Raw genomic sequence first — 20,014 nt, 5'->3', positions numbered from 1 at the left:
CCAGCCGGTCCGGTCCGGCACTCCCGGGCCTCTCCAGCCCGTCCGGTCCGGCACTCCCGGGCCTCTCCAGCCATGGTCCGTTCCGGCAGTCCAGCAGGGGACTAGGACAGTTCCTCCAAGGACTTCCCCTGTCAAGCCCTCTGGGGCTCCGCGCTCTGGCGTGCCCCCACGGGCTAGGACTTCCCCACCCAGCCCCTACCCTTTTGGACTGCCCCCTAGGTACTCTTGTTTGCCCCCACCCCCCCTCCCTTGTTTGTTATTTTTATTCTCACCCCAACCCGTTTGTTATTATTTCTTGTATGCCCCAATCATGTTTTCAATGTTCTGTTGGTTTTTGTGTTACCCAGTCTGTCTTGTCTTGTTAGTTACCCCTTGGTGAACACCTGGAGGTGTTCATTTGAGGGGGGGCTTATGTCATGATTCCGCTATCATGTCATGTTTATTCTTATTCTTGCAGCGGAGTCATGACTAAGTCTAGGGTTTTGTGTGAGAAGGACATGGCATGGCTTAGATTTTGGCTTTCATGCTCCTTCTCGTGTCTCGTCTATGGCCCCGCCCCTCTCGTCTCCTCGTTAGCTTCCCTTGAGTGTTTTATTACCCACACCTGCCTATTGTTAATTATCCTTTGTTCGTCTCCCTATTTATTGCCCTTGTATTCTCTGTCCTGTGCTCGTTTGTTCTTGTACATAGTTGTAACTTTGCTCGTCTGAACTGCTGTACCCAGGATTTATTCCATACGCTGTGTCCCAGCGTTTCTGCTCCAGCACTCTGTTCCTGAGAGTTTTTGTTACCCTATGTGAGTTTTTCGTTCCTGTTTTGGCTGTCTTTGTTAATCCCCTGTATTTTACCCCATTGTGGGTTTTTGTTTTGTGTTTTATAAAGATATTTTGTTACCCCGTACCGCTGCCTGCATTTGGGTTCTCCTCTATCTCATTACGTTCCGTGACACATAATCTGCAAGGACAAGAGTGAGTGTAAGTATACAGGGGCAGTTATATATCAACTCTGGGTCTGAAAATAGTCACCATAGATTTTATGAGTGTCTTAACAACCATAGCCAAATGTACTTCAAAGCTCTGTTCAGTTATTCGGTCATTATGAAAACACTGAACAGTACATTGGGGTGAGCAGAGCACAACCCATTTTGGTTTTGGCTTAGTCATTCAAAAATATTTGAGTTATTTTGAAACACAAGCAACATACGGTACACTTGACTCTAGAACCTACTGTCTCATACAATCACATCAAATGTTACAAAAATGCAAATGTAACATGCTCCATGCTTCTTACTTGCTAAGAAATTTTATTTGAACACAAATTTCAATATAATATATTAAATATTTTATTTCATAATTGCTCTGCGCAGTGCGCATTTATTGTTTGTCGTTTACGCATCTGTGTGTATTAAATAGATACCCCATACATCTAACCATTCTTCTATTATGGATGGATATGGATACATAAGTGAAAATAGAATGCACAATTTTGACAAAGTAATCATAATTTTTTTATATTTCCTTTGATAATATAACTGCATTTATCAATTCAATTAATTGACCACATTGATTTCATTTTATTATCATTGTACACATAAAGGCTTAGTTGTAACACTGTGTTAAACTGCATAAAAGTTTTCAATCCAAGCAAAACGTTGCTAGTTGCTGACATGTTTCAAAAGGATGCTATGTTTTAGGCAACAAGACCGCGATTAAGAAAAATATAAGGATGCTTTTGCTAAGTTACACACCTTACTCATCTAACTCAACCCATCATGTTTTAGAGCACATGTTATTCTTTCTTGTAAAAAACCATAATTAAACTATTTTTAGTAAAAATGTTTCAATAAAAAAAAACAAAAAAACTGTATGAAACTAAATGCTAAAAGACAGGGCACTGAAGCTCCAACTATTCAATATTATTGAAACACTTGCTTTCACGTTGAAAAGCATGAAATAAAGCAGGTTTGACCCCAGGTTTACGGACACAGATGTGTGGAAAGTAAGTTCAGGATCACTGATTTGCAGGCTTTGTGCTAAATAAAGGGGATTAGAGGTAGGGGATCTTCTCTCATGTAGTCAAAAATACCAGCCAGACATTATGCAAGTCATTATGATGATTAGTGTGTCTCACACCCTGTGAACTGGGCCAGGAACAACCACCTGCCCCAGCAGAGACACTCTGACTTCTGGGCTTTTATTCATCATCAAGTTGGTCTACTTACACATCTGTGAGGTTACATTTAGTTTAGAATAAGAAACAACGTGAAACTGTTTGAAGCTTTTAGACTAGCCACATTGCATCTCAAAAAATAAATCCTAATCCGTTCACAGAAGTTATGCCTCTCATTCAATGCCTCGGGACAGCTATTTTAGCCACAGCAAGACCACAGTCCTATCTACATAAAGACAGTTATAAAATCACGATGAAATTACACATTTCCAATTTATAATTAAACCTGGCGTTATTAGAATTTAGCCTTTCCCATGCAAATATCCATGCATTGATTTGAGCATTCATTGACATGGTTTGCTTTGACAGAATCGGCTGTGGATACAGAAGTTAATGTTTTTTTTTGCTGTTGTCATTGAAGCACAATATGAATCAGAGTTAAACACTGAAAACACGAGACATTCACAATGACGAACCAAGATAACACAAACAAAAAATGTGACTGAACAAACAGATGCAGTCCATTCTTTTAACTTGAGATATATTGTACAAAATAGCAGAGGTTTCTCTATTTCACAATGATTTGAGGTTCCCAAACCCCATGCCCAATGTATGACCTTATATGACATTCAAGAATAGTGCAGATTCTTTATGTGAGACATCACTTGTCCTCATTATCTTTTATTATTAAATCCCATAACCATAGTTCTCTCATTTATGTCGAATCTCACTTCCCTCCCTCTATGATTCTCTCCCTCTCGATTTATCCTGCATTCCATGAGGGCATATTAGCTTAAATCACGGTCTCTTGCATCGGTGCTCATCATCATCCGTGGCACACACACACATGCACACACGCACACAGTAAGATGGTGCTCAGAATGCTCATTAAAATCCTCAGAATATGTCATTACAGAGATAACTTCATTCAAATTACCCACAAATTGCCATTCCCACTCACTCTAAAAGTATATTAACATTTCTTTCTTCTTTATAGATTTTACCCAATGTTCACTCCTAAAGCAACTTCCAACCAAATTTCAGTAGTATTTGCAAGGTTATGGCTGATCTGTCACCTAATAGCAGGTTCTTGGAGCAAAAATGGACAGAGAAGCAAAATATGCTGCTCCACTGAGCTAGTGCAGTCAACCTGTGTTAAAAATGGGCAGTGAGGGGAACAATTTTACTGGAACACCCTGCATGGGTCTTATATCATCCAGAAAAACATGTACAGAGAGTGGCGCCCTGCCTGGACTTCACAGCTTCTGTCAGCTGTAATAATTAAAATCTCGGATAGGGGTCGCTCCTGGCATGACCAATGGGCACACTACTGTCAGATTCGCCTCTTTTTAAATGACCTGGATACTTTGTGGGCAAAAAGGGCTGGAAGATGTCTATGAATCGTGTCAGAAGGATTCATAGACAAACACATGAACCCTAAATTAAACTTTAATTGTTGACTTCTATTGATTTTTTTGTTGAGCTTTTAGATTTAATATAATATTTAACTTTAATATAACTGTTAAGACCATTTTAATTGTTGTTTGATATCTTTTTTCTATATCACTTTTCTTTCTGCACTCACTCTCTCATCCTCTGGGTGCTAGAATTGTTAATTGGTATTGGCCATTAAACACACTGTGAGCCTAATAAGATCATTAGTACTTAATTATTAACACTAAAGGGTGTAGAAAAGCAAATAGTTCTATTCAGAGCTGTCACAAACACTGTACTTTCACACACACAAATACACATTTTAACATAACAAACGTACGCTGTCTCTGTGTGTTCCTAAAGAAAATGGTCCACAGATTGGATGTAGTCCAAGGGAATTGTATCATAACAAACTTTAAATCTTTTTTTAATTCTAATTTATTTTTTGTATAACACAGAAATACCTGCTTTTGTAATAAAGTTCAAAAGAACATCTAATGCCATAAAAAAATGTTTATGATACTTATTATTTAGATTGTTTACCCTGTGATTTTAATTATTGCGGGTCTCTCCAGTCGTGTTTTTGATCTGACGTTTGACAGAGAAAAATTATTTCAATAACCACACATCTGATAGAGCACAGATAAATAGAATTAATTTCTACCATGTTCTTTTTCTTCAAACTTTTTACCAAGGGACTTTACAACAAAAAGTGTCAAAGAACTTGGCTGCAGGGAGTACCAACTTCACATGGGATTTCTGAATCCAATTAGTGACTCAGAGGCAATAATGTCATATTGTGCCATGTATTTAAATTGAAAGCATGTGCATGAAATGAGTAATGAACAATGTTATATTTTATAAATGCCTGCTTCCTAATAAAAATAAATATATTTTGATTAAAACTGTAGCCAAACACTGAAGCACAAAAACCAAAAATCTACCTTAAATATAGAGGCTACCCTATTAAACAGGGGTAGCTATTCATTTACCTTTTCTGCCAGTCCACCATGGTCATGAGCAGAATGTTCTCCCGTAGTATGACAATCAAAGTTTTGCAGGAAAACAAATCAATTAAGATTGCCACAAATCGCAAGAGTCATATCAAGAGGTCACAGACAGTAAAAATGTGGTTTGAAGTAAATGTGCTATCCTTTTGTAAAGAACATGAGGAAAATAAGGTTTTGAAGTATTTGATGAGATATGTTTGAGGTCATTTGAAATCCTTCATGTCTTACCTGACTCTGATATTTTGGTAAATTAAATTCCATGCATTGGTCAACCTGTAGAAATTAAAGGGTTTCCATACTCATATCATACTCATAGCTCAGGTATATGGATGTTTATATACCCACGTGAGGTCTCTTTACGTTTTTAAAGCATATTGTAGATCCCACAGTCAGGTAAGTGCTGCATTCAGAATTGTCGCATGAATAATGTTGCATAGCCTACACCTCATAAATTAATATTTTATACTGTATGGAGTCATTTCTTTCAGGGTATTATTGCTTCTGGCTTGTGCTTTTTAATGTAAAAAAAATATAATCCCTCAAAAGTGAGTCCTTTTTGTCACTTCCATATTAACATTTTATTTCCCTCATTTTATAAAGCAACCTGTACAATCTAATATTTTCTGATGTCTGGACAGGAGGAGAATATAGGAACAGAGAATATAAACAAATATAGATATTCAATATATTGGAAATAAAAAACCTCCAAGAGTTTTAATTCAAAGTTCCATCCAAACATTTACGCATTTGGCAGATGCTTTTATTCAAAGCGATTTACACTGGATTATTCTATTTGTATCTGAGTATGTGAAGTCCCTGGGATCAAACCCCTGACACATGTAATCTCATTGCAGAGAAACATGTAAGATATGATTTATAGTTTTCCTTCTTATAAGGATATTCAAACAATCAATCCTCAAAGACTACACAAACTTTCCCTCATTCAGCATAAACTTTGTAAACCCCCACAGGGGTGTTAATTACTGTGAATTATTCAGCTATTGTGTTTTCAGTGACACTTTCACTGCAGGCTAGTGTCAATACAGCTGAGTCTGCAGTGTAAAGGCAGTCCTGTCTCCCTCTATTAAACAATGGCCCATTACATTAGCTTTGCTTCAGTCACTAATATATTTACCTTTCTGCACCTTGAGTTGAGGTGGCATTACGGTCTACGGGGGAGTCAGAAAGCCCGTAATTAATGACATAATTTTTATTTTTAATTATATTCTAAAAACTTCAACAATGCAGCAATTACATGTGAATGACTGATAATAATTACTCAGTCACACAACATTTTCTCAGTCAAGGGTCGTGATAGAATTGTAAAGGCAATCAGAATACCAACCCTATGCAGCACCATATTTACAAAACACTATTTAAATCCTGACATCTTAGATCATTAACCAACATCTATGCTATAAATTTCATGTGAATAACTCTGAAACCACTGACAAATAAGGTCATGACATCAACTCTTCAAAAGCAATTCTATATACAAGCGAAAAACAAATACAGCAATGAGAAAAAACTATTAAATTGTCTCCGCCACAAATATGTACCTTAAATGGAAGATTGTAGTTAAATGTAAAAAAGTAGTGAACTGTGGGTATTAACCCAATGGCATTCAGCAGAGTGGCTGGCTATTTTTAAAGCCTGCCAATTATGTAATTGCATATGTTAATCTTTAAGAGGGTGAAGTAGGATGTGGGAGACTTTTTGCTGCTTGTTTTGAATCTCAATGAGGACGGACTTTCTGATAAGTGTGCGGTGTGGGCCGGGTTGTGTGTGTGAGTTGTACAAGGATATTACACTCTGTGGTGTAGTTTTTCTCATTTTACAATGACCTTGTAACACAATCTAGATGTATACGTCTGCTGTGTGATCTGGCTTTTTCTCTGCTGTGCACTTTTTGTGTCATCTAGGCTATCCTTGATTTCTCCAAAACATTTCTTCAGCTTCGATAAATAGGAATGTAAGGATTGATGGGAATATATTTTGTATATTTAATAAATAAATAAATAGCATATAAATAGCATATTCATAAACAGCAGGAACTGAGTGACAGTAGATTCTATTTATCAGGTCACGATATGTTGCATATTCTTTAGGTTCAGTGGATAATTGTTTAAAACTGTGAATTATTGCTAACTTGTTCTCTTTTCGTCTCCACTGGAATTTTGAGCTTTGCATAATTATATTCTAAGCCATTTTATATAGGGGCGGTTTCCCGGACAAGGATTAGGTTAAACCAGGACTAGGCTTTATTTAAATTAAGACATTTAAGCAGTTTTTACAATCATGCCTTACAAAAAACATTACTTATGTGCATTTGAAAACAATGAAACTGATGTATTTTAAGATATGTCAGTCCAAGCTGTTATCACTTTGGAGCGCTTAAACATTTATTTGAGTCTAGGAGGAGCCTAAACTCTGGACGGGAAACCGCCCTGGACGGACTGTTCATATACTCAATAGTTTGTTAACCGAGTTTGTTTCATCTTGTCATTCTCTTCTAAAAATGTATCTATAATATTGATTCTTGCTGTGCAAATGTCAATACAGTATAATGAGGTAAAATTTCACAATATACACTTGCAATTTTTAAAGCAAATAAAGGAAGAGAGAAAAGCCCTTGAGAATTCATACCCACAAATGACATCAGAGGAGACCATGAAGTAGAATATGATCAGTGTCTGTCTGGTGACCTTCGTCTGTGCCTGCATGAGTATGGGCTTTCACATGATCTTTAAAAGTCATTATCAAACACCGTCTGTGCCAACTAGCTGAGGAATAAGAGAAAATGTCAGCCGATGATACACAATGTTTATCCTTATCTCTCAATATTTTTCACAATGAGATTTGATCCCTTTCCTCATGAATATTTAACTCTCACCCTGAGCCCGCCCACTCCTTTGGCACTGTGCCTATGAATGCAGAGCTGCTCCGGCAAGTCTGGATACCTCTCAGCCAATCGGTGCACCAGGAAGAGACAAAGCAAGTAACAGAGGAGGGGTCAAAGGATGTTGAGGCTTATAGACAGAAAAAGACTGAAAAAGGACAAGAGCAATACCATATTGCAGAAAACAACAGAAGCAACGGCTGACAAAAAATGTAAATGTTTCTGTCTTTCTCCTCAGACAAAGCCTACTAGAGGGCATAATTCGTACTGCTGCAGATATGAATCTGATACTTTCTCCACATCTGGTTCCTCAAAAATCTCATACACAACTAAGACAACTGTGTGTGTATACAGATATCACAGAACATGCAGTATTTTGTGACTGGTTGGAGGTCATGTGACTTACAGTATCTATTGTCTTTTAGAATAAATCGATACAAAGAATAACAAATAATTCTCTCTTTCTGATCAGTATAATAATAGTATAATGGAGATGGTGGTCTAGTGGGTTAAACCACTGAACTGGTAAATCAAAGGGTGCTGGTTTGATCCCAGCAGCCACCACCAGTGTGTCCTTGAGCAAGACACTTTACTCCATGTTGCTCCAGGGTGATTGTCCCTGTATTAAGTGCACTGTAAGTCGCTTTGGATAAAAGCGTCTGCCAAATGACTAAATGTAAATGTAATACAATATGCTTTCTAAGCCGATGTCTTAACCATTCTTGTGTCAGATTTTTTTTAATCTCTTAATTACGCAACAACTAACACAGTCGATTCCTTTAGTCTCCAGAATATACAGTCAGCATCCTGTTGAAGGAAACAATCAAAGCTTTTAATCAGTGCAAGAACAAAAAAATACATATTTGTATCGCCTAAAATCACAAAGGATAAAAACCGAGCTTGTCATCGATGCAAATAGCCATGTGGTAAGTGCACCGACATATAGTGCCAGTGCACTTGCGACCCGACCCAAGTTCAATTCCTGTCTTGAGCATTCTGCCGGTCTCTATCCAATATATATTTTAAAAATGAAACAGAACTAGTATGTCACATAATCTGTATGACGTCAGGGCGAATATCTGCACAAAGTGATGGGTAAAAAAAAAACTTCTTCTGGTGTGTCAAGGAAGAAGAATACTGCAGATGGTCCTCTTTCCCCCACATGGTTTCTCTCTCTCTCTGCTACTTAACACTGTGAAACTGCTGACAGTGACAACAATTACTTCTCCATCAGCTTATCCAGAGGCAATGTATACACAGAAAAATATATCACAATTATAAGCAATCAAATCACCCTTGTAAAAGTAAGATAGCAGCCACTTTCTTATCCTGATGAGACCCTTGCTTATAATTTCTGATCCTAATCCAGTGAGGCAGTGAGACGTATATAGCGAGCTGTCACGAGCCAATCAACAGTCAGAAAATGACACATAGGGACAAACAATGTATCCACAGTACAATTTAATGATGTGCACCGGCCAAAATGAATACAATAATTGGGACCAAATCCTTGTCAAGAGACAGGCCTAGTTATAACTAGAGAACCACCACGAGCATACAGTTATTAGATGTTATCATGATAAAGGCAGGTTTAATATTTAGTTTATCCAGACATAAAGACATACATTTGACATATGTAGGATGATGGTCCTAATTTATCCCCAAACTGAGAAGTCGTTTAATGAGCCGGACTAATTTATCCAGATTTCTTTATTATCTGCTTTCGCACCGGGTAGTTATGGCAACTCAGAGCAACCCCCTTGGAACAAAGATAGAGAATCTAACCAAGATAGAGAATTCTAACCAAGATAGAGAATCAAAACAAATAAAGTCATAAAGGTACATTTTTTGAAATTGAGATTTATACATCCGCTGAAAATTGAACAAAGAAGCTGGTGGCGTGAGTGATAGTTGGAATCAGCTGTGCGCACACCAGTCCCGCATATCTCACAGAGGAAAACGCGAGCATAAGAGGACAAGTGACGGGACTGCTGACAAGAGAGGACCGGGCCTGGACATGTTCTTCTTGTCTTTTACTTACGTGTTATTGTTTTTTTATCTTTATTAAAGTTTGTTAAATGTTCGCCGGTTCTCCTTCCTTCCTTTTATTGAACCGTGTTACAATACCAAACTTGAGTGGATAAGGAAAAACAAGTTTTTTAGGCACTTGTATTTTTGTTCGCGATTTTGCTGCACCGACTCACAAAAATAAAGTTTTTATATATTTACGGTAGGAAATGTACAAAATATCTTCATGGAACATGATTTTTACTTAATATCCTAATATGTATGGCATAAAAGAATAATCTATAATTTTTTCCCATACAACGTATTGTTGGCTATTGCTAAAACTACACCCGTGCTACTTATGACTGGTTTTGTTCTCAAGGATTACAAATAAATTCAAATTAAAAGAGCGAAAAGGAGGGCCAAGACACAAAATCTCTTGCAAACATGCAATGCTACACTTTATGAATTATTTTGTGTTAAATATATAAACAGAAGACAGTTTGTTGCCACAGTTTTTAGAGTGTCAATGTTGTTAATAATATCATTCTGTATGTTGATGTCTTGTCACAACAGTTTAAAAAACTGTTCTGTGGCATATGTTTGTCCAAGTTTAAATTCCCTAAACCAACCTGATTCCCTAAACCAACCTGATTCATAACTATTTCATGAGGTGGCTTATTCATATGAATTCGTACGTTGTGAATTATACATATGTACGATAACTAAAAAAGCCATTTAAAGTAACAGCCCTTATCCCGCCTCTAAACCCCTAGTCATCCGGCAGATTGTGTTGATTACACCCTTTACTCCGAAGGAGCTAATTTTGTCCCCCCAAAAAGCATTCCTAAAATCTCAGTTCCTGCTGTGTGAACACACCAATAGGCAGCTATCGGCAATATTTGTAGGACCTATAAGACGTTCCTGGGGTGTGAAAACTTTTTTTTTTTAAGTTGTGGTGCTTAAAAAGAAAGTATAAAAATGCACTCTAAATCATCCTGATCATAGGACTTACTTATGGAAATTTTCTTCGGTTTAGCTAAAACCGTGTCCCTTGGTATTAAAGAAGGTGTCAAACGCAGTTTCTGCCAAATTCATATTAATCTTGAGTTCCTATACAGTATTATTACATATGTCGTATCTACGAAGAGTGTTTAGTTTGATCACATTTATAAAAGATAGATAAAGCTGTACGATTATTTCTGGAAAAACCCAAGCTGTTGGAGACTGGCAGTAGGGGTTTGTAATCCGCCTAAAGTTTCAGATGTGCCTTTTGCCTGAGGCTAAAGATTACTGGTTATAATGTTTTACATTTTCAGAAAAGCCATTCTGAATTGATTATATATTATACTAATTGATTATATATTATGTAATTTTGTACACCTCTAATTTGGGAATATGTCTACAAAAAGGTGTTCAATTCAGTGAATTGCTCTTCTGAAACACTGATTAGAATTTTGGGAGCTTGTAAAACATCATTTTCTTTCCTGGGAGACTGAAAAAACCCTCCAGTCAGATCAGATTGAAAATTCCTTAGATTTAGCCAGCTCTTGCTATTTTTGTGTGAAGTGTGAATCAGAGCAGGTCACGAATAGTCCGTAAGCGGCCTGTGGGTGTGCTGTCTGAGGTTTATACAAAGCTCTTAGTGATCCACTCCCCTACTGTCCACTATGTAATGCAAAGTGCTGAACTTTATTAATAGACGGTCCTTATTACTCATATGTAAAAAAAGCCATTTGTGAGCAAATTACCACAATTACTCAATTAGGATTATTTTAGTAATGCTGTACATTATTCATAGAACACCTGAATGAATTTCATGGTTTAATGGACGGGAGATTCAAGCAATTTGTTTTAATAAATATAAAATTGCATAATATCACACAAGCTTGAGTGCTGTTTAACATCGGTACAACTGTGATTCAGCAGTTTAAACACAATTCTAAAAATAAGAAACAATTATGAAGTAACTTATGTTTATGTTTTTTGAGTCAATTTTATGTATTGCTCATGATTGTGCAAATGCATATGACATTTATGAAAGTATTTATGAGTAAATGATGAAGGAATTTTTATTTCGGGTGACCTTTTCCTAGTTTAAAGTGTTCTTTATTCTCCACACAGCCAAGTTGAGTGTTACAAACAGTGAAACATTCCAGTGCTGTTCTACTAAATATAAACACTTCTACAACATAGAAGTCCTTGTCCAATCCAATTACAGTACCAAATATTGCATAGTTGTTTGTCACATATGTAACAAGCTCCATAATGGACAGCTCCTACAGGAACCTCGGGACGATAGTAAGGGTGGGAGGGAAAATGTCGCCTTATAGTCCGACCCATACCGACTGGAAGACGGACTGAAAAGGCCGGCGGGAGGACGGAACTGGATCGCCGGCTGGCACACTGCTGGTACACTTTGCCGGCTGGCATCCGAACAAGACTCCCACATGGGCAGTGCTCCATGATGGCTGGGCCGCATCTCCTGTCGACTAAGTAGCTCAGTCGGGCGGCTATGCAGCGGTCTCTAGCGGCTGGGTAGCTCAATCGGGCAGCTGGGCAGCACTCTCTGGTAGCTGGACCGCACTCTTGGTCGGCTCCACAGCATCTGCTGCTGGCTGGGATTGTCCCTCCGCTCGGCACCAACGATCTCTTTGTCGCTCTCTCTTCGTCGTCCTCGGATTCCTCCGGGTTGGACGTTGATAAGGAGAGCGTGTTCGTCCCTCAATGAACCCAGGAAACATGCACACCACACGAACGCGTGGCAAGTCGGTCTCTCGTCGCCCGCATTCTCCACCAGTGTAACGAGGTGAGAGACACGACACCGACAACATGGCAGTACCATCAACCCCAACGGGGCATTTATTGCACAACTTATAACAAAAAGTAGAAAAGGTGCCACCCGGGGTGCTCGTGGTGTGAGATCCGCCAGTCCGTGCTCGTGCAGGTAGGTCGTAGACTTCGTGTCTCCCTCGCTGCCCTCTCACTCTCTCGTGCTGGGGGTCAAACGAGGACAGTGGTGGGTGCGAATAACCAGGACCCAGAGTGGTGTTTATGCCCGGCAGCTAATCAGCGGCAGGTGGACGCAATCAGCGTCGTTTCCAAGGCGACGCTGATCCTAGGTCGGCGCCTCGCCACAACATACTTTGTAGCCTTAAAGGGGTCTACCAACGTATTCTCCCATTTTCTGTTTTCACTGTGTCCCCACAGAATGAGGCGTCACTTAGCAAACTTACCTTAAGCCCCAGGCTCGCCTTTAAATCAGACCCTATTAGCAGAAGCATCTGGCGTTGCCACATGCCTCGGCATCCACTCAGTATGCATCACCCAAACTGCCATACGCTGCATTTACTATGCCAGAGGACTCTCACATCTGATCATCCAAACACATGCATCTGTGTGTCAACACTTCAGCAGACCATGCAAGGAAACAGGCCTCAAAGATAAGCGGCCTTCATTTTTTTTCATTTTGAAGTGAAACTTGATTTGAACTCAGCAGGGCTTTCAGATTTCAGCCAAGAGAAAGAGGGTAATTGAAACTGGGTTCCTCAGCAAAAGATGACTCATTGGAACCGATGACTACACACACTTGACAAAATCACACAACAATAAAACAGAGATGGCCCTAGTGGAGGGATTTTTTACTGCGAGAGTTAATGAAACTGGTGGCTCACAAAGCCCAGCATTCAAAAATGTGCACATATATCTCTGCAGAATGCGCTCCAATCTGAACACAGATTTCATGGGGACTGATTAATAAATAAAAACAAAATCTTTAGAACCCCATGTACTCAAAAGCGCATGGTGTTAAGTGCATATCTGTTTTAAGACCATCAATATTGATTAAAGACACTTTTGGTACAGATACGTACGTTGCCACTATAGGCAAAATGATTTTTCGGCACTGTGACATAAAACTAAAGGCAAGTGTATACCGTGTCGGAATAATAAATACTAAATAATAAATTGTTTGTCTGTGTGTGATGGCAACTTATTTTTTCTTAAATTTATGTTTGGGTCAGTGGGACGTATTTTCAAGGTTTACTTAAGCAAAGTATGCTATTTATGTCAAAATTACATTTAAAATACCTTTTACAATAAATTTGTATCTGGCTCCACTAGACTGGTTTGGCTGTGAACGATTGGCTGTGAAACAAAAACATGAACGTCAAAGGTTTAATGTCATACATCAAGTTAACAAAGGTTAAAAAAGATTGAAAATAGAACATCAGAACTGCTGAGAATGTCTTTGAAAAAACATAACCAACCAACTATTATAACCATAATTGAGTTATAGCAAGCATTATTATATCATTGATTTTGCATGTTTTCTTTCTAATGAAGCATGCTCGCTGAATTTAGTTAAATACAACATAATGAACATACATTGGTTTAAACAAAAGCAGAATTAGAAGACCTGTTCTCAAAATATTTCTGGGTGAGAAAGAAAAAGAGAAAATATAATGACTCACAGATGGTAAAGTGGTGTGAATCACACAGCGGTGATCACTCAATCTACACACTCTTAAAAGCCTGTATCTACAGTAAACACACTCAACAGTATTGTTTCACAGTGCATTCTTTTCTACATTTTTAGTTACTAAAATAGATTATAGTGCATTAACATTTTCGCCTGAAGCTTGCGATATTTGAAGATCATGAGATTAGCATCAGTGCTCTTGTAAAATGGTGCAGTCGGAGCGCTCTGACAGGATTATATAATGGAACAAGAATTCTGATATCCACTTTAAAAAAAGACATAATTAGCCATCTGCTCTCAGTGGACACACCAACACCAAAACGTCAGAGAGTTTAATCACGAGAGAGACAATGACAGACAGTGAGTCTTTCAATAGACTGGGGGAAATTAGCTTTCTTAGGCATTCTTAGGGTTTTGCTCTCTGATAATTGTTGAAAGGCCAGGGCTTATGTTCAATCTGAATGTCTGGAAAAGCTCTATTTTTGCTATTAACTTGAGGGACGTTGACTTATTTTTGGAATGGGGATTGGGCAGCTTTTGTATTATTATTCTTTCTTTACTTTCCACAATAGCTTAATTATCTTATAACAGCTGATAAGGCACGGCAAACCATATTGCTCTGTACAATATTATTGGCACAAATTGGACCCTATATCTGTGGCTCCATTTAGAGTAATGGCATTCGTTTTGGAAGATCAAATCAACTAAATACTGCCCTAAAATATTTTGTGTTTGAATTTATTAAAAGTGTGTGTGACAAAAATCATCATTCAGCTATAACAAGGCTTTAAATTTTGCAGGTTATGTGTGGCAAAAAGCAAAACATTTGAAGTTCTGTTACAGCTGCTTGACTAAAATAACTATTAGCATTCCACTTGAAATGTCATGATTGTGACTAGACTAAGATTTAAGCAGGGCTAAACAAGGCTAGAACCCCACTTTAAGTGGTGATTTTATTCTGGTCCCAAAGAAAACAATAAAAAAAAGTTTTTTGTTATGGAGTACTAATGGAGCAATGGAAGGTGTGTCAAAATAAATAAATGATGTTGAAGTAAATATAAAGACAATGGGGTAAATACCTTTAAATAATTTAGCAAACTGCCACCTTGGAATTTACTTCATGAACACTTAGATGTTCTCACCACTGTGCACTAAAAATATGTACAATACTATTTTCATCTATAACCTTAACCCTGTCTATTTTTGCTTATTTAGTATATGTATACATGATGTAAACATTCTTGGCAATAAAGCTCTTTATGATTCTGATTAAGTTCTATCTGCATTCAGAGTAATTTTAAGATATTTTGCTTCAAAGATTTTTGCACTCCATTTGACTTTGATAAAAGCTTTTTGTTTTATAAAATAGTTTCAAAATAATGTAAAAGAAAACACATCAGAATATAAATAAGTTGTCCCAGAGTAACTCAAATTTGACACAAATGTCATATAGAACCTTATATTTCCAAGGTGACAAAACGTCAAGTTATTTGTTATTAGTAACATTTAAGTGCAACCACTTCAGAACATGTAAAATGTTTACGTACTATTTTCTCATGTACAGTTAAACTATTAGAATGTGTATCATGCTTTTTATGGTCTACTCTACGCCGTGTACCATCATAATCTTATAATCAAAATTTGTCCAATTATTATTGAAGGTGTCATTGAAGATGTGGGTTCACCTTGCAGATTTTTGGCAAGAACGGGTTGCTTTATGCAGCCTCTTCAAATAGGGGATTAATTATTTTATTTTACTTTTAGACATAGATTTGCTAAAAACTTATTTGTTATGTGTTATTGTGAGAAAAAAAAACACAAACAAAACTTTCAATACTTGTGATAATTTCAGGTATTCTTAATGGCTGTATTTGAAAAATATTACTTGTTTAATGTTACATCAAATTACCTTACAATCGATTTTACACAACAATTAGATTACACAAAATAAATTTAGAACAGTGCTGCATTTGTCTTTTGTTTTTGTCTCAATTTTTCCAAACACTTTGACTCTATATCTTTTACGTGGTTTGGGGCTCTGTACTCAAGCAAGGCGAGAAGGAGTTCTCTCTGCATCCTATCTGAGCTCCTTGCCCTCTGTTCCATTCCCTCTGTTCCACTTCATATCAAATTAACGGACTGAATAACTCGCTAAAGCAAAATGGGGTGATAATACTGATTAAGACCTTCTCACTGTTGAAGTCAAATGGTGGAGATAATTAGATGGCCTTACTTTCTCTTCCAGTCTCTCCCTCACTCTCAGGTCATTTCTAAGCAGCGGCTAAACAATGACTCAAATGACATCAGACCCCATGAAAAAAAGTAAAAATGAAAATTTAAGAACTACAAAGCTATTTCTGAGGTTTATTTATGCTTGTAGGCTAATAGTTTGTTCGAATCCTCCAATTTACAGGATTATCAAAGTGATGATCCATCACCACTGTACCAGGTTAATCCACACTATTAACATTAGATGTAATGGAAGAGATTTACAGGTTAAAAACATCAATCAATTACTGACCAATTAAGCACATATCTGAAGGACATGAATGAGCCCCAGGAACTACCCGTGATGCATGGTCGTCTCTGAAATAAGTTTAATAATTAAACGTATTGGTAAACATAATAAGCAAATTAGTTAAAAAAAACTAATTTGTGATGCACGAAGGAAAACAACGAAGCAAATTCTCACCTTGGAACTTGAACCCCTCTATCTGAATCCAAAGACACAAGTCTTCAGTGTCGCAGTCGCATCTCCAAGGGTTTCCGCTCAGACCCATAGAGCGCAGAGCCGGTAGGGCGATCAGCGAGCTAATGTTGAGCGTCGTCAGATTGTTACGGCTCACGTCCAGCACCTGCAGCGCCGCGTTCTCCGCGAACGCGTCCGGGTGGATCTCCGACAGCCATGGGTTATCCGTCATCCTGAGCATGACCAGACTGGCCAGTGGGCCAAACGTCCGGTCCTCGATCTGCGTCAGGGTGTTGAAAGACAGATCCAAGTAAGCGAGCTTGCGCAAGTTCCCAAAAGTGGACTCTGTGATATCCGTCAGCGAGTTGTTGCTGCAGTCCAGGTACACCAGATCCGACAGGTAGTTAAGCTGCAGCGCCGGCAGGTCGCCAATCCGGTTGTTGGAGATAATGAGCTGCCGGGTGGCCAACGGAAGGTCCACTGGGAAGTCTGTTAACTGTTGCCCGGCACACTGGACCACCAACTGGTCATCGCACACGCAGCGGTCCGGGCAGCCGGCGGTCAATGCCGGAGACGGTGCTACACCCATGACGAATATGAAGAGGAACACCAACCTCAATGACTGCGCGCTTGGCTCGGGCACAACACGCATGATACCAACACCGGCTTCATCAACTGAGCGTGCACTCGCGCATTCTTCATTGATCTGCGTGATCCGGTACGCTCGTTATTGCTGGTCAGGTTTAGAAATGTTACGGAGCCGACGCTGTTATTTCGAGTCTCCTAAACAGCGAAGGTGATGACAAAGAGCTTTTGCATACATTTCTGTAATCACCTGCGCGGTCGTTGTCCGTCTTCGTTGTAATGTTATTTCATTGTACTGAAAATCGCAGCTTACTTTTTTCTCAGTTTAGGGCGCGAAACTAAAACATCTTTGAAAGTACTTGACTCGTATGTCTATAAGTTTGATTCCATGCCTTGACGCTGTTATGTTTCGATACCCAGTCTTAAGGCGCACTGCCACTGTACCATCTTGCTATTCTTCTCGATTGTGGCTTGTCTCTGATGTGTTGCGCAGCTTCTCTATGCAGCTGTGTGTGCGTGTGTGTGTGTGTGTGTGTGGGGGGGGGGGAGAGAGAGAGAGAGAGAGAGAGAGAGAATAAAGAGAGATAAAGAGAGAGACTGTCGAGTCTGGCACACTTTCCCGTTCACAAGAAAAAATCCTTCCCACGTTAAAAAAGTGTTTGTGGTAAACCCCAATATAGTATATTATAGTACACTAGGCATTACATAGGCCTAATTTATAAAAGCATGGTTTAAAAACAAAAATATTCCTTCAATAATGAACTGTACTTTATTATGATATACAATATATGGAATAGAAAATTACTTACTACAAATTCTTAGGCCCCTTTAGTAAATTATTCTGTGAGTATTCTGTATAGTATATACTGTACAAATTGGACAGTGGTATACACTTTAAACAATATGGTGCAAAGATTTTTTTGACATTAGTACTCGCGATCAGATGAATCCGATCTTATACACACACACAATTACACACACAATCCAGCTCAAGTGTCTAAAAATCAGACATTTTCTCAGTTTCCAAAACACAAGTGTACCGTGATGTCACAAGTCTCTGTCCCAGTGGCAGCAGACAGTGAAGGGACAGAGTGTACAGTGGCCGACTTTTCTGTCTGTGTGGTGAGACAAAGAGAGAGCAAGAGAGAGAGAGCTGTGTTTGAGCTGACGCAGGTGCACAGGAAACATGATATCTACGTTCTGCAACATGGAGAGTGTTCTATTATTGCTGTTGGGGAATCTCTGTATCCTTCTGTATAAACAAAGAGGGCAAACCATTGCTAAGGGAAACTAATCTTAGTTATCGGCTGAGGATCTCTGTCAGTTCCTTGCTGGCTTTTACGCCAACAATCCTACATGTGAAGATCTTAATCATAACAGTGATTCATTTGATTGTGTAACTTTTATTGTGGTAGAGTCACTTGCCTTTAGCAGTTTAACCCTCCCACGGGTAAGCCCACTCACGAACTAGAGTTATAGTAGTCTATGTGACCGGGGCACACTATACTATAATAGTGATATATTATGATATCTAGACCCATGTGCAAAAAAAACCATTCTATGTAAATTGTTTAAAGATATGGTATTATCTTTGTGCTGGGAAACACAATGGCTATAGTATATTAGCACCATCTCAACATGGAAGCTGACACAAAGAAGCTGGGTTTTTGTCTAGTTTTTTCCTTCTCACCTGAGACTTTATCTGCCATCTGCAAACTGACTCTCTGGAGGCGGTCCAGGAATAAGAAAGCCCTAAGTGAGTGAAACAGGTATAAGAGGATAAAGATCCTGACGGCATTTGTATATAAGGTGGTTGTTGGTGGCTTAGTGGTGTCCTGTAAGGCGCATAGGCATTTTGGGGTAAGTGACATTGTAAACTGAACATTTCAGCTCATTAGTGTAACTTTCCTCCCTGGATAGTATCCAGCGTGTCAGTTTGCAGACGGCGGAGTGTCAGGTGAAGTTTAGGAGGGAACTTTGTTACTATTTAATGGCTGGCTCATCTATCAGAGGCCTTGATGATGCACGATCAGGCACACCCTGCAGAGAAGGAACTCAAAGGGAAATTATTTGTTTGCTTTTCATAACTCAAAGCAAGGTTGGAGAGGGGGGTCCGTAGGTGCATTTCAAAAGATTTTGCATGAAACAATAAACTGTGATTAACCATTTTTGGTTAACCAAAGAAAACGCGAGTAATTTACAGTATGTGATGCTATTATATGTGTTATGTGTGATTGGTGTAATATTTGCATGTTATAATGTTCCTGTTTTCTATAATATATTTTTTCTTTACTACTTAACAGTTTTTTTCTTATGGAACCCCTTCAACTCCCCAATTCATCCCGTGATCCAATTTATTTAACTTTATCTAATTCAGGAGCCAGGGAAACAAGCTCAGAATTTTCAGTTTACCATAAAATTGTAAAAAAGGGGAAAGGGCATTTTCTTTCTACTCGGCAAGAAATGTGGAAAAACTCTGCTCTAGAGGAGACACAAGAGATTAATATTTATTTATTGAGGAACAATCTGAGAAGATAAAAATATATAATTTGGGATATTCTTTATGAGGTGGTTCTTTTAAATTAAGTTATTAATTAAAAACGTGAAAATTGACATTTATGCAGCGCAGTCAGCAACTGAAAAAGCGTGTGTGAAAAACAGTTCCCTGAGTTTGTCTATACTTGTATAGAGTGGAAGAAGCATGGAGTAGATTCTATTGAAAGGAGAGATGGGGATGTGTG

The 20,014-nt window shown here is 38.4% G+C and overlaps 1 protein-coding gene across 1 annotated transcript in view; it reads right to left on the bottom strand.

Moving 5' to 3' along the window:
• The window catches only part of LOC130434880 (leucine-rich repeat-containing protein 52), a 28,348-nt gene extending 10,619 nt beyond the window's left edge, over positions 1-17,729 (bottom strand). Inside the window, exon 1 of the mRNA XM_056765253.1 lies at positions 16,692-17,729. Within this exon, the coding sequence (XP_056621231.1) occupies positions 16,692-17,340 (649 nt within the window). The 5' untranslated portion in view covers positions 17,341-17,729. The remainder of the gene's footprint in view (positions 1-16,691) is intronic.
• Between the last annotated feature and the right edge of the window lie 2,285 nt (positions 17,730-20,014).

This window comes from Triplophysa dalaica, chromosome 13 (assembly GCF_015846415.1).
Source record: "Triplophysa dalaica isolate WHDGS20190420 chromosome 13, ASM1584641v1, whole genome shotgun sequence".
In the NCBI taxonomy this organism is placed as follows: Eukaryota; Metazoa; Chordata; class Actinopteri; order Cypriniformes; family Nemacheilidae; genus Triplophysa; species Triplophysa dalaica.
This window is presented reverse-complemented; position numbering and strand designations above follow the sequence as displayed.